This window comes from Vigna unguiculata, chromosome 3 (genome assembly GCF_004118075.2).
Source record: "Vigna unguiculata cultivar IT97K-499-35 chromosome 3, ASM411807v1, whole genome shotgun sequence".
NCBI lineage: Eukaryota > Viridiplantae > Streptophyta > Magnoliopsida > Fabales > Fabaceae > Vigna > Vigna unguiculata.
Window position 1 is genome coordinate 3,568,935 of NC_040281.1, and position 15,814 is coordinate 3,584,748.

Consider the following 15,814-nt stretch of genomic DNA (forward strand, 5'->3'; position numbering starts at 1 on the left):
TCACATGGCAGTGACAGTGCCACGTGTCACTATTATGCCATGTGTCATTTTCTTACTCTCAAATAAAAATTCAAAAAATTCAAAACATCCAGAAGCTGATTGGTGGCACCCCATTTAACACCGTCACTATACCACTAACAGAAAGAACTTGATTGCATCAAATTTCCCAAAATAGGGACCAAATTGAGATTAAAAAATTTGAGGGACCAAATTCAAATTTTGCTACGAAAATGGGGACTAAAAGTATAATTTAACCTTATTTTAAAAAATGGTCTACTGTTAACTAGTTATATGTCACTTGTCAGACTCGAATACTAATATCATTGATCTAAAATTTTCGTTTAAATTTTAAAATAATTGTAATCCTAGGAACAAACAATATTTAATAAAATGTGAATTTGAATAAAAACTTCATTATATAAAAAATAAATTTGGTTTTAATTTGGAGAAGGATAAAATTATTTATTTAAAACTAAATTGAACAAAAATAAATATATACCAAATTAAATATAAAACATTGATTTTGACATGTGACGCACGACTAAATTAACGCATGCTACTGGTTAAAAATAATTAAAAACTGAAAAAAAAAAAAAAAGAATAGTCTGTCACCGTTGATTACATAACTGATGGAGGTAGTTGATTACCTAAATAGTCTGTCACCGTTGCCAAACTTACTACCATTAAATTGATGAAAAAATATCTAACTAAATTTTAAGTTTATATTATTATTGAATAGTTTTTCTTTGTAGCCTTGTTTACATAAATTGAATATAGAAGCTACAGTATGTATACATTATCATTTATAAGAAGCTTAAAATACTCCTTTGGTCTATGTTTTTATTGAAAAATCTCAAATAGGTCCTAAGATTTTTTTTAGTCTCAATTAGGTCCATATTTTTTAAATGTGTAACAATTAAGTCCATTCCGTTAGTATAAGATTAACGGTGTTAAGGATATGTCACGTGCCAGCTTCTCATTTTTTTGATTTTTTTTATTTTTTTATTTTTTTATTTTTTTTTGAAAATTATTCATGCCACGTGTCAAGTCAGTAAGGTGGCACGTATCAAGTCATTGTTTGAATCTCAATTTGGTCCATATATTTGTTATTTTAATTATATTTCAGTCCATTTTTTTTTAATTTTCAATTTCATCCTCTCCAAATTGAGATCAAATTTAACTTTTATATAAATTTTATAATGATATTTTTATTAAACATTTTAATAATATTAAGTTTATTTTATATTTTGTTTTAAAATTTTAAAATATTTATTTTAACTTGTTACAAAATTGTTTTAAATAATTTATATACAAATGTTAGAGTTGGTTTAAAATTAACAATTTTATAAATTTAAATATAAAATTTTAAAAAAAATTGTAAAAAGTTAAAATAAATATATTTAAAATTTTTTAAAAAAATGAACTGAAATGTAATAAAAATAACAAATATATGGACCAAATTGAGATTTAGACAATGATTTGACACGTGTCACCTTACTGACTTGACACGTGACACATCTTTAACACCGTTAACTCTATACTAACGGAATGGGCCTAATTGTTACACATTTTCAAAAATATGGACCTAATTGATACTAAAAAAAATCTTAGGACCTATTTGAGATTTTTTAACAAAAACATGAACTAAAGGAGTATTTTAACCTTATAAGAATTGAATATAGAAACTAGTATGCATATATTATCATTTATAATTATTAGACTACTATATGAATTATAGTAAGATTTTTCTTTATGGCTTGCAAATATTTTTGTATCTCTCCATTGCTTTGATTTCATTACTTACACATAATCAATAATTCACTCTCGTCCAAGAAAGTAAAAATTTAATTCATCTATGATTCAACGAACATTTATCGTTGCAACATCTCATGAAAACATAATAAAATGATAAATATTGACCCTATATTATTGTTATTGAATTCATATTAAAACACCTTAGACAAATATATTTACGTGATGTTGAGTTTTTTTTTTATTATTATAATTATAATGACATTTCTCTTAGCTTCCACTAATTAACAAAACAATCTATAGTTTTTAACTTCAAACATGAATTAAATTGGACTTATAATAGTTAGTGTATAACAACAAGTGCATGATATATTATAGTGTTTCATGTAACATTCAAAAAATATAAATGTTGATAATATCAACTTTAAAATCAATTATGTACTTTATTCTTTTTGCATAAAAAGGAATTATGTGTTGCTATGTAACTCGTAAAATAATAAAATATTTAACATTTACTTATTGTATATACTAAATTAAAATAAGTATATAAATATTTATGTAATTCCTTTTTTATAAGAAATAAAAAATGTATTTATATAATGCTAAAATCAATCATTTATTTGAGTATTCAACACAACACTAGGAAGGTAAGAGACTTCATTTATTTGTGTTTAGACTTTCACTCATCCTATCTTACTTCACCACCTACAATTAAATTAAAGTCAAATGTTTATATTCAAAGCCATTAATGTAAAAATTAATTGACAATAATACATAAATATGTTAATTAGAGATTGATAAACAACTTAGATGAAAATTTAGAAAAATGGTGACAAAACTGAGAAAGTAAGAGAATATATTTACAAAAAGAGAATGACATGTCCTCGTAGTTTGACAATTTTCAATTATTTAACAAAATATTTATACATTTCCTCTTATATCACTGTTCTCCTCTCAGAGGTGTATATTATTAAGATTCTAAAAACAAATTAAAACTTAACATTTTAAAAAAAGTGAAGCAATAAATATATATTTTTTTTCAAAATAATCATCAAATACTTAAACTAACGGCATCTTTCATATTGATCAAATTTAACAGAGAATGGTAAAGTGTTATTTTTATAAACAAAAAATACTTTGAATTTAATTATAAATAATTCCTATACACATGATTGTATTGTCTTTCATGGAATACAAAATAACTCTACAATAATAATACTCAAATGACAATTTTGACATAATTATCTTTACCATACTGTCAACATATTATTGTCTACAAACTTATCAGTGACATGTTTTTTATTAATAGAAAAAAGTGCATTAACACATTGATGAAAAAAATTGACACATAAAAGAGTTTAAGAACTTTTTACACGTCAATCTAAAATATAATATTTTTTGCACTTTAGACACTTTCAAAATTGATAATACCAAACTATGTAAATATGTACAATATTTTTGAGATATATTAGATACATATTTAGTTAACTACAGTTCATTTCAAATATTTTAACTTGTGTCATGTTCCGATGCTTATCTTGTCTATTATTAATTTTCACCAAAATTCAATCCTCTTCTTAATTATATTTCAATTATCAAAATCAATGAGATTAATTGTTATTAATTAATTTAATTTAATGTTGATTATAAATAAGGTTAATATAAATTTATTTTCTTTTAAAAATTTTGAAAAAAAAATTTTAATGAATTTATTTGTCAAATAAAAATTAAAATAATATAAATAAATAATAATATTTTGACTCATTTTTAATTTATTATTATAATAATGTAATATAATAATTTAAAAATATTAAAATGATGAATTAAAAATGAGTTTCTTACAATTTTTCAATTTACAATTTTATTGACGGTAAAACTCGTTACTAAGAAACTGGTCAAAGACATCATTATGTAACAATTCAGTTCAAATTTTATTATTATTTACTAAGAAACCAGTCAAATACATCATTATGTAAGTTCAAATTTTATTACTATTTCCCCAGTTAATAAAAAAATTATATAAAATATAGTATACCAAGATACAATATTTAAAAAATATTTGAAACATCAATTTATCATTAAAAATCAAATTATAATATGTGCTATACTAATAACTGTTTTTCTTGACATACTTTGTCCATATTACTTTCTTTTTCCGAGAAATAACTTCACATTGCTTATAAAAAAAAATATTCTTCTTAAATTTCTTTCTACAACAATTTTATCCAAACATATTAAAAGTTATAATAAATAATTATCTTATTAAAAATAGTTTGTTTTCAAAAATATTTGAAAAAGAATATACATTTTCTAGAAGTTTATTGTTTTGTTTCTGTAAATATATAGAAAAAAAAAAATCAAACAAACATGTCATATATATTGTAATCTATCACATTCAAAATGTCACAAAAAAATTATTTTAATGAAAAAATTATATCCATCTTAAATCAATTTAAGTTACATATATTAATTGATTTTGAACGCTCAATCATTCAATTTTATGCACTAAGTTACTAACACACACATAATGTTAGAAATGTGACTATGGAGGTTATCTTCAAGGTTTGTACAAGTTATAAGGTTCACAATAAATAAATATATATATATATATATATATATATATATATATATAAAACTTTTCATAAGGAAAAATTAATTAATTTCTATTTTAAAATATTGCGTTCAAGAATTTCAAAATTGTATTTTTCATTTATACATAAGTTAGATAAATATTTTTTATTTTTTCTTTAAAAGCATTTAGCAAATACATACTTGAAATATAAATTTACATTATACTTTTATTTGACAAATCCCATATTTTATTTAGTAAAGACCCATCAATAGGTCTGGTTTACTATGTCATAAATAATTTATTCATATCGGAATTTAGACATGTATAATATATTTTGAAATAAAATTATTTGATAAATATTTTTTATAAGAATTTAACGGTTAGGTGTGTTGAAGTAATTCTGTAATAAATTTAGAAACAAGATCATGTTACATCCTATATTATCTGAAGAGTCACTAATGTTATTACATCTGATTAAGGGGAGTTGATTTGGAATTAAAATAATTAAATTATAAATTTGCAATTAATTTAAAAAAAAATAAAAAGTATAAAATACACACCAAACTTTTGTTATTGTATATAACAAATCCAACCCAATCATTTTCCACACATTGTTGTCTTTGCAACAGTTATCTAAAGTTTTCTAAAAAAATTATGATCTGATTAAAATAATGGAATCAGACACCTTTGGCTAAAAGCAAGTGGTGGGTTAATTGAGAATTAAGATATTGGTTTTATAACAATTTATTGTTTAAATATTTGAGATTAGTTTAAATTAAGAAAGGGAAAGGGGCCGGCGGGAATTGCATTCGAGAATGAGGTTGGATAGCGTCAAAATCAGAAAATTGTAAAAAAGAAGGCACTGTTTTGTTATTATTTGAGATGGAAGGGTAGTTAAAATCTTAAAGATTCAAATTTCTCTATTTGGCTTGTAATCCAATTCAATTCACACTTTCCAAATTTTTCCAAAATTCCAGGTCCTTACACTGTCATTTGAAAACAACATAACAAAGAAATAAAAAAAAAAAACAAAAAGGAAAGAAAGAAAAGGCTATGCCCATTGCTTCAACTCAACCTCCCTTCAACACTCTTTCACTGTCTCCACCACCTAAATCCTCTTCTTCCTTTCCCAAATCCCAATTTCTTCATCTCCTTACCACAAATTTCCCGTGATTCTTCTCGATCTGTAAGCTCTCATTGCTGTTTCATCCACATTGCAATATTTGTTCCTGTTTCGTTGGATTCAATCTCTGTTTTCCGAAGGGCGAGCTTCCACTTCCTCGCCTTTTTCCCTCATTGCTTCCTCGAGACAGGTTCGTGCGGATCTGTTCCTCTTAATCTCTGTTTTATCTTATTTCCTTGCGTAATTAATTCAGACAATATCAATATTAGTTATAATGATAATAATAATACTGTGTTAGCTAATTTTGCAGCTTCGATTATGAGTTTAGTGTGTCAAATTTGGTTTTCCTTCTGTTCTCCATGATTGCAGTTCCTAAGGAGATCCTTTGGACCTTAATAACACACACCTTTTATTCAGGCGGAATGTCGTACCGTTGTTGTACTGGAGTGACAGTAGATTGTTTAATGCAGCTTATATCAAACCTAGTTCTTAATTTTTTACCGCAAAAAGTGTGTTATTGTGGTCATTGTTCTTATGTGATGTTATTGATTAAAAATTGGATGAATTGATGTTCAGAGTTTTTTGGTTAATTTTTTCTCCTGAGATGAGGTATCAGCTTGTTTGGGCTATTAACATTATGTGTTGTGGCATTGTAGGTGCTATTGATAAAGGGGGCGAGGAGGGTCCAAAGCGAGCATGCAGTGGGAGCAGGAGGGGTGGGGGAAAGGGGGAATTAACCACGGAAATGGAAATGGGTTTCCTCGTGCAGGTTTTAAACGAAGAGGAGTTTCGATGACTTCTCTAGAATGATACATTTGTTTGAATTTTTTGTTCACCTCGCCTCTAGAACACTGATTTTGATATGGATTCAGGTAGTCAGCAGCTTCCGTCACTGGTGAAGTGGATAAATGCTGTGCTTCCTAATTTTAATCTGCCTTTAGATACTTCAGAGGACGAGTTGAGAGCACGGTTGAGGGATGGATCTGTGTTATGCAGCATTTTGGACAATCTGGTTCCTGGTTCGGTGAAGGTAGGAGTGTCCTTAGTTCTGTTATATACTTGTATTATGTTTTTTTGTGTGTACTTTTTATGTTTAATAGTCTCTGTTTTCTAGTGTGCAGACATTAAGTTAGAGAGCTTGTTTAATTTTGTACTCTTTCTTCTAAGCTAAGGCATTCACTTTTTTACTTCAGGGAAGTGGTTCTTTGAATGAGCTAATCGGTGTGAAAAGGTTTCTGGTAGCTTTGGATGAACTGGGATTGTCTGGATTTGAATTGTCAGACCTAGAGCAGGTATAAGAAGTTCTGTTATGCAATGTAGTTTGAGAGATTGTCATTTATGTATATGAATTTAATTGGCTGTCCTTGACTAGATGGGTTGGCTAGATAAATACCTCATTTGTCTGTACATAGGAAATAGAAGGTTTGTTTCATCTTTGTCGCATATTGAAGGAGAATCACTGAACAATTTGATTGTGATATCTACTATTTTATGGTTGAGGTTATGTATACTTCAGTTTGTTTCTTTAATGTTGAAACTGGACTTTGTCTAATAAAATAAGCTGGTTGGCCCTGTCTGAATATGATTCTAAATTTCCATTTTTCCTTACTAAACTTGGCAAGTTTTGTCCTAGTAATTTAATCTTGAGGCCTGAGAATGTATGCAGGGATCAATGGTGCCTGTGTTGCAGTGTCTCGAAACTCTAAAAACTCATTTTTCTTATAATGCTGCACGAGAAAATATCCAAAGTTATTCTAGAAAGAGGTGGGACCAGTCAAATCTAATGTCCTCAGAGGAAAGTGATAGTTGCCTCAAGGATGCTTCAAAATTTCAACATGCTTTTGATGGTTCTCTTGGATCAGGTATTTTGATAAATTAAAAAGTGCCCTGCTCTTGGTAGATTACTACATGATTGAATATTGTTAGGAGTGCAAAGATGCCATGTGATCCATGTATTTGGCGTCATCTAATGTAACAAGGATAGGTTGTTGTTTAGATATTTTGTTTCTATATCTATTTAAACATTTTATTTATGTTTTACCACTTCTTTTCTTTATCCAGATGGAATTGCATCCGTAGATCACACCGGAATAAAGTCTAATGAACTGTTCCACTTGAAGAAAGGATTGCATGTAGATTATTCTGATGCCAACCTTAATGAAGTATTGAAATTAAACAATTTGGATGTAAGTGATGAGATAATTTGTGTCTCTATCAACTTTCCCTTTCTTTTTTCTCATAAATGAAATGATTTCACATTTATGATTATTTGAATAATATTCTCCCTTTCTCCCTCTGTGTGTAATAATGCCTTTAGTTGTTGCTGTTAACTCATGTGACCCTGATACATTAACGATTTTTTTCTTGCAGAGTGTCTCAACTCAATTGCTTTTTAATATAGGAAAGAGCATCCTAAGTGATATATTTGAAAGGAAGAATGGAGATGTTCCTCAGGTAATTGGACAGAATACTTCTACAATAAGTTATAGAAAGTGTTCAAGCAAAATTAAATATGATTAACACTCGGAAATAGATCAATTATTCATTTTTATATATTTCTAGGCTCATCGTGCTGCATGCTTGTTGAGGAAAATTCTGCAAGTAATTGAGTTGCGCTTTTCAGATCAAGTTGAGAGCATGAAAAATGTAAAGTTACAGTTCTTTTCATATTTTCCACTGTAGAATGTCAGGTTTTTTAGTTGTTCTTGAATAATGACTATTTAACTATGTTGCACACCTGAAGCAAAACTATCGTTTCAAAGTTCGTGAGGGAAAATATCAAACAAGAATACAAGCACTTGAGACTTTGGCAGTAGGGACAACTGAAGAGAATGAGGTATTTTTTGTTGTTGATTGATTTGGGCCAATGCCTTATTGTTCTTTTATATTTTTGCTATCTGCTAATTTTCTTTTAAAGCTGCCTCCACTTTCTACAGGTTCTTTCAAGTTGGGTTCAGCAATTGAAGGTGCAAACCTATCTCAAGCCTTATCTTTGAATTCAAAATAACCGAACAAACTAGCAATATAAATCCTTGTTTTTGGTTAAATTTACTCACTACCTGTGTTGTCATTATTATCGTTGATTTTACTCACACACACACACATATAGGGGAACCGAATTACACCAATTATTATACCCTCAATTCCTTATTGATCCAATCATTGAAGTATAATTATATATTACCTTGTTTGTTTGTGTCAATTTTGTGAAAATTGAACATCAATAAGATCACAATCAAATTATTCATATTTTTTAATGTTTTAAAAGTATATGTTATATCAATTTTGATGTATATGGATGATGTATCAAATAATTTGGCTTAATATTAAAATTTGTGGATATGACCCCATGAAAGGAGCTTTTAATCCAATAGTTGGTTGAGATAAAATTATCCAATTTGAAGATATTGAATGGTATGATAGTTGACGTGAGTACCAATGCAACTCACTCACCATTGTCTCTTTATGTGTGTGTGTACATATGCGATGAGATATCGTGTTACTGAATTTACTTCCATCAACAACTGCTTGCATGCCTTAATTTTTGTTAATCCAACTTTTGGACTTTGATGTTAACTCAACGATCATGCATACCGAATTTTTGGCAGACTTTTGTAGTTATCTGATACAGATAATATTTACTTATAGTTTAAAAAAAATATTATACAATAGATTGATTTTATTTAATTAAACATTAAATAATATTAAGATTTTATAGAAAGGAACGAGCTTGATCTACAAAGTAAAATATTTTTAATTAACAGTTGAGTTAATAAAATTTAATATGTAGACAGGATTATTGAAGAGAGGAACCTGATCTCTCTCTCGATTTATCTATCTACAGACATACACATGTATGCACATACGCATTTCTTGAATTTAAGAAGATCAAGTGATTGGCTTGGCTCATTTATGTTGCATCTTAGAGTAAAGTTCTTGATTTGGGTGAATAACTAATAGTTGCCATTCCTTAAATTGTCTAAAATGATAAGTATATCACTTATATTGCTCAGACACAGATATACATTTGTCTACTATCTTTTATGCTGGTAAAAAGGGTTAAATGTGTGATTATTACCTATAGTGAAGTGTGTATCTTTGAAGTAGTGTTAAATTTCATCAGTGAAAAAAAAAAAAATGACTGGGTTTATATATAAATGTATTTATAGGCTTTAGAAATTTCAAAATATGTAGCTTTTCCAATTAGAAATGTGATTTCTGTTGACTACTACTAACTGGCTGCAATCATTTCTATCTTCAGTATGATTTGCAGGCTGAACAAACTAAATTTGAGGAGAAGAAGAGACTTGAAGAGCAAGATTTTTCTCATTTAAAGAAAGAAAAAGTTCGTAGTGAAATTGAAATTTCTGAATTGAAGCAAGATTTGGAAATAGCCAAAAGAACACATGAAAAACATGTTTCAGAGTTAGAATTGCTCGTTTCTGAATCTAAAGTTGAATATGAAAAAAGGATAGAGGAACTTAAGCTTCATCTTGCAGATGCAAGAAAGCAAGTGAAGGAACTAGAGGCATTTTCAGAATCCAGATTTTTGAATTGGAAGAATAAAGAACATAGCTATCAAACTATCGTAAATTTCCAATTTGGAGCTTTCCAGGTTTGCTTCTTTGTATTGCTTTTCTCTAAGGCTGTCACTTTTTTTTTCTTGTGCTATACCGTATGATTTGATGCTTTATAGGAGCTGAGAGCATCCATGAAGTCTGTCAAAGATGATGTAATAAAAACAAAAAGAAGCTACTTAGAGGAATTCAAGTACTTTGGTAGGGTACAATGCTTAAAACTTTTCATGATTTACTGTTGCTTATAATGGGTTAGGTGTATTTACAACTTACAAGATGTGTATATGTAGGAACCAAGCTGAAAGGATTAGCTGAGGCTGCTGAAAATTATCATGTAGTTCTAGCAGAAAATAGGAAATTGTATAATGAAGTTCAAGATTTGAAAGGTAAGTATTACACGGTGCTTATATTTTCAGGTTGTGAACTTTTGAGCCCCTGTTTGATTGACAATCTGATTTATTTTTTCTTTTTATTCTAAATCATTTTATGGATAGGTAATATAAGGGTGTATTGTCGTATTAGACCATTTCTTCCAGGACAAAATCAGAGCCATACAACAATTGAGTTTGTTGGGGAAGATGGAGAACTAGTTGTTAGCAATCCTCTTAAACAAGGAAAAGAAAATCGTAAACTTTTTAAATTTAACAAGGTTTTTGGTCAAGCAACAAGTCAAGGTACTGCATTTTTTTCATTTGTTTCTCATATTGTTATTACTTCATTGTAACGTTCAACTTATTCATCAATTATTTTTTTTCTAGAGGAAGTATTCAAGGACACTCAACCACTGATTCGATCTGTTCTTGATGGGTACAATGTTTGTATATTTGCTTATGGTCAAACTGGTTCAGGAAAGACATATACAATGGTATGAATTAAATTTGTTTAATACTTTATTTATGTCATATATCTAGCTACTTTACTCAGCAGTTGCTTTTCTACTAGAGCGGACCTGGCCTATTATCAAAATCAGATTGGGGAGTCAACTATCGGGCACTTCATGATCTTTTCCATATCTCCCAGACTAGGAGAAGCTCTATTGTTTATGAAGTTGGAGTTCAAATGGTTGAAATTTATAACGAACAAGTTCGTGATTTACTATCAAGCAATGGTCCTCAAAAGAGATATCCTTTTTCCCTTGTCTATTGTATATTGCCAGTCCCACCACAATAATGGAAGTCTTGTGCACTGATCTTTCCTTTCTATTATTAGTTACGTTACTCTTTATACCGATAATTAAGCTTGCATTCTTATTCATGTATTGTCATGTTAATATTATTCATTTATTTACTTCATGCATGTATGTTTTCTATCATCTACAACTGTTGTTATGTTTAGACATAACAATGTTTACCAACCATTTACAAAATCAAGTATTGTTTCCTTAACTTGCACACACTTGGGATTTGGAATACTGCCCAACCAAATGGGTTGGCTGTTCCTGATGCAAGTATGCATTCTGTAAATTCAATGGCAGATGTCCTTGAGTTGATGAATACTGGGTTGATGAATCGAGCGACTAGTGCAACAGCCTTGAATGAAAGAAGTAGTCGATCACACAGGTTGTATTCATAATTTTAAGATTTTCTTTATTATCAATTTTCGAATTGTGAAGATACAAACTCATTTTATTTTGAAATCACATGATAGTGTTCTCTCTGTTCATGTCCGAGGAACGGATTTGAAGACCAACACACTGTTGCGTGGATGTCTGCATCTAGTAGATCTTGCAGGAAGTGAAAGAGTGGATCGCTCTGAAGCAACTGGAGATAGGCTTAAGGAGGCTCAACATATAAATAAATCACTATCTGCACTTGGAGATGTGATATTTGCCCTATCACAAAAGAGTTCACATGTGCCATATAGAAATAGTAAATTGACACAACTTCTGCAGAGTTCGTTAGGTAAATGTTGCCATTGTTGGAATTAACTTACAATTTTTTTATGTTTAATTTCATTTTGTTTGAGTTGATCTAAGTATATTATTGTCATGGCTTGCTGAATTGCAATAGCTTTGCCCCTTTTATTTTATAGGCGGTCAAGCAAAAACCCTTATGTTTGTACAGCTTAATCCTGATGTTGCTTCATATTCTGAAACTGTAAGCACCTTGAAGTTTGCTGAAAGGGTTTCTGGCGTTGAGTTGGGCGCTGCTCGTAGCAACAAAGAGGGAAGGGATGTGAGAGAACTTATGGAGCAGGTTTTTTTCTATTTTTGGTTGCATTTTACATAGCTTAGTAGATGGAAGTGAAGTCAATGTCACATTATCTTTATCAGCAAAATACCAGATGTTAGGAGTTTGGATTTTAGTTAGTAGTTTGCTTTTAGACTTATGACCTATCGTCATTCAGGTTCTCACTCTTGTGTAGCTTGAGCTTATTGTAATATCATTTATAAATTCACACTGACGTTATATGTTATTCTTGCAGTTGGCATCTCTCAAGGATGTTATTGGAAGGAAGGATGAAGAGATTGAGCAGTTACAGTGGCTCAAAGCATATCAAAATGGTGCAAAGCATGGCATGATCTCAGTTAGACACGGGTCATCATCTCCAAGGAGACGTTCCGTAGGGACTCCCCGAAATAGCACAAGACGTTCGGGAGCGAGCAGCCTTAGAGTAAATGGAAAGGCAGCTTCTGACATGGATAACTGCTCAGAATACAGTGATAAGCATTCTGAAGCTGGTTCTCATCAATCAATGGATGATTTCAGGAACAAGTCCAGCTCCCTTCGGTTGAAATTAGCCAGTGATGATATCAGTCAAAATTTCAATGAGGACACTGACCTATTAAGATTTGGAGATGCAGATTCGGAGGAGAGATTAAGTGACATATCTGATGGTGGTCTTTCAATGGGAACTGAAACTGAAGGCTCAATCAGTAGTATTGTGGAGTATACTCTTTTCCCTGAGCTCGAGAAGGCAGCTGAAGCGACACCAGTGAAGGACAGCAACACAATCATCAACCTTCCAGCTGAAAGCACAGAAAAGTCAGTTCTCTCCTCCCTCTTTTAAAAATTTATGAGGCACATAATCTATCGAAATATGCAAATGGTGAGGATAATACAAAAATGATTGCTCTACAATGTATGCCCTTTCATTTGAAGGTGTGCATAAATAATTTGATGATTTGAAATTCTTGATCATTCCGAAAAATACTATCAAGAACGTATTGAAAAACTTTCATATTACACATTCCAAATAAATAAGCGGTGAGGATTTTTGAGAATACATAATTTGGAACAGTGTCAAACATATTTTAATTATGCATTTTAGAATAGGATCAAACATCTTTTGGAATGTACATTCCAGAATTATCTAAAATGAACACTATTTATGCATTCCCTATGATACATTTTGGAAAAGAATATATTCTAGAATTCTAAACATCTAAAATAAAGATAATGGCAAAATTATAAATATTGGAAGTATGTAGGTGGAAAAAAGAAAACATGGGTGGGAAGAAAGCCTCGTTTCAAATTCAAGTTACTCGTGTAGTAGCTGTTACCAACCCTATTTAAATTGGACCGAATCTCAATTTGTTTGATTGAATGCAGGCCAATTATGCCATCCAAAATTCCTAAAGCTGGTCAAACCTCACAAAAAATGCGGACAATACCTTCTAGGCTATCGTTGAGCAAAACCTCCTCGAAGGCTCCGTCAAGTATGTATATTCAACTTTTATTCTGCTATGTCTAATATTTTACTCTCACATCTCTTCCTTTTTAAATTGATCTGAAACCCAGTCTCCCTTGGCATTGCTGCTTCTTATTTACTATATTGCATGTAGGTGTTAGAAAACCCACTGCTAGTGGCTCTTCTTCGGCGAAGCCCCTTAAACGTTGGCAATAGTTAGGATGCGTCTTGGATGCTGTAGAGTGCTTATTTTTAACATAGCCTATAGGAACTTTTTATTTATGTTAGGTGCTCATTCTAATTACACTGTACTCAAGGCTCAAGGTTCAGTTCATTTCAGCAGCTTCAATCTGTTATTGAATGAGGCGATTTGCAAACTCTAGCTTGTAATCAGTTTGTATGTAAAAAAGCATCATGGCCTTTTTACCATGTTACTGCATCTGCTGTATTTACAACTAATTCAGTAATGTTATCTGCCATGTTGTATATGTAGCAGAAGTTGGGAAATGTCACAAGTTCATCAAGCATTAAAACATTTCATTTGAGTCATTTGCCTCAAAAAATAAACTGATTATCAAATAGTGGGAACTAGTCGAACTAGTTCAAAACTGGAGATGTAAAACTAATAGTAATAAATTATTTTATATCGTGTTTCTTATTTTTATTTAACTAAAAAGGTTTCTCATTAGTGTGAAGTTGTAAGCGCTTAAGCCTGATATTCACTTATACAGTACTATATGTTTATTTTGTTACTTTATGAATGTACGTGTGCATAAACTGCTACTATACATATAATTTATTATTATTTTTTATTCAGTTTAATTACTGTGTATTTTGAATGCAATTTTTTTTTACAACTTTAGTCCTAAACCAATCAAAACACTCTTGATAACCTTTTTGAGTTAGTAAAGAATCAATAAATAAGTAAGTGTAATTATTTGAACAAATTTCTCCCGCTAAGAACTTCTAACAAAATAAAAAGTAAAAATAGTTTTTTCCTATAATTTAAAATTAGTTTGTAGATTTTTTTTATAACTTCTTTAAATTTTTATGTTTTACTTGTGCATAAAATTAGTTTTAATTAAGGAGAAAAAAAAGAAATTGTATAAAAATAACTTTTATAAATTGACTTATACATTTAGTTAATTTTAAATTATGAAAACTCTTCATTTTTCTTTTTTTCCCTATTACAAGTTGTTGTAAATAAATTTATCCAGGCATACATTGTGATACTGTAAATTGTTTACACTGCCAATACATAACCTATTATTTTTCTTTTTATGTTGTTTATTTAATATATTAATCCGAAACCCACCAGGGTTGAATTGAGTAAAAAATTTTAGCACAATCATAAGGCAAGTTTGAGTTTCTTCCAGGTGGAATAAAATAGGATGTTAGGAATAGTGAAAATTTTGAGTAATTTAATTCTCGATTCTTCAGAAAAAAAAAAAAAAAAAAACTCCGCAGTGAGCATGAATTTTAAAGATCCAAATAATCAATTGGATCCATATATATTTTTATTGCAAAATTAATTTGGATTTTTTTTTAAATTCAATTTAAATATTTGGATTAAGTTTTAAATTTATATTCAAATATTTGTATTAAGTTTTAAATTCAAAGTCTACTTTTTTTATAAGAGAAATTTAACTTGAATTTTGTAGAACTTGTGTAATTGGTTCCAACCAACCTATTTTGACTCTCGACTTGGGTCAGTCGATCTCAACCCTTGGTTCAATTGGCCTGTCACGATCTCCGGACCAACCTAACCTATCCTAACCTTCAGTATAGTTCAACCTGTCTCGATTTTTGGTTAAGGTCGTCCTGTCTCAAACATCTAGTTGACACATGTTGTCTTGACCTTCGAATAAGCTCGACCAGTGTCAACTTTCGGCCCAAACTGGTCTAGTTCGACCTTTGTACTAAGTCAACCTATTTTGAAGTTCGGCTCAGGCCGACTCGTCTTGAATTTCAGCCTGGAAAAAACTTGACTAAATCTTTGGCTCAAGCCGACTCATCTCAACCTTCGACCTAACATATCTTGACATTCAACCCGGTCTACCCGGTCTCAACCTTCAACTTGGCCTGTCTCGACCTTCAACCCGACCTGACCTGTCTCTTCCTTCAATCCAACTCATCCCATCTCGACCTTTGACCTGACCC

The 15,814-nt window shown here is 30.1% G+C and overlaps 1 protein-coding gene across 1 annotated transcript; it reads left to right on the forward strand.

Moving 5' to 3' along the window:
- The first annotated feature begins 5,321 nt into the window (after positions 1 to 5,321).
- LOC114179566 (kinesin-like protein KIN-14J) lies at positions 5,322 to 14,203 on the forward strand. The gene is made up of 22 exons (XM_028065954.1): positions 5,322 to 5,637; positions 6,104 to 6,216; positions 6,320 to 6,477; positions 6,641 to 6,739; positions 7,114 to 7,309; positions 7,509 to 7,633; positions 7,818 to 7,901; positions 8,010 to 8,093; positions 8,191 to 8,283; positions 8,384 to 8,413; positions 9,709 to 10,062; positions 10,144 to 10,225; positions 10,315 to 10,410; positions 10,519 to 10,698; positions 10,783 to 10,889; positions 10,967 to 11,145; positions 11,419 to 11,583; positions 11,672 to 11,925; positions 12,056 to 12,219; positions 12,449 to 13,008; positions 13,576 to 13,682; positions 13,809 to 14,203. The coding sequence occupies exons 2-22, from the start codon at positions 6,144 to 6,146 to the stop codon at positions 13,868 to 13,870; spliced, it is 3,252 nt and encodes a 1,083-aa protein (XP_027921755.1). The 5' UTR covers positions 5,322 to 5,637; positions 6,104 to 6,143; the 3' UTR covers positions 13,871 to 14,203.
- The last annotated feature ends 1,611 nt before the right edge of the window (positions 14,204 to 15,814 follow it).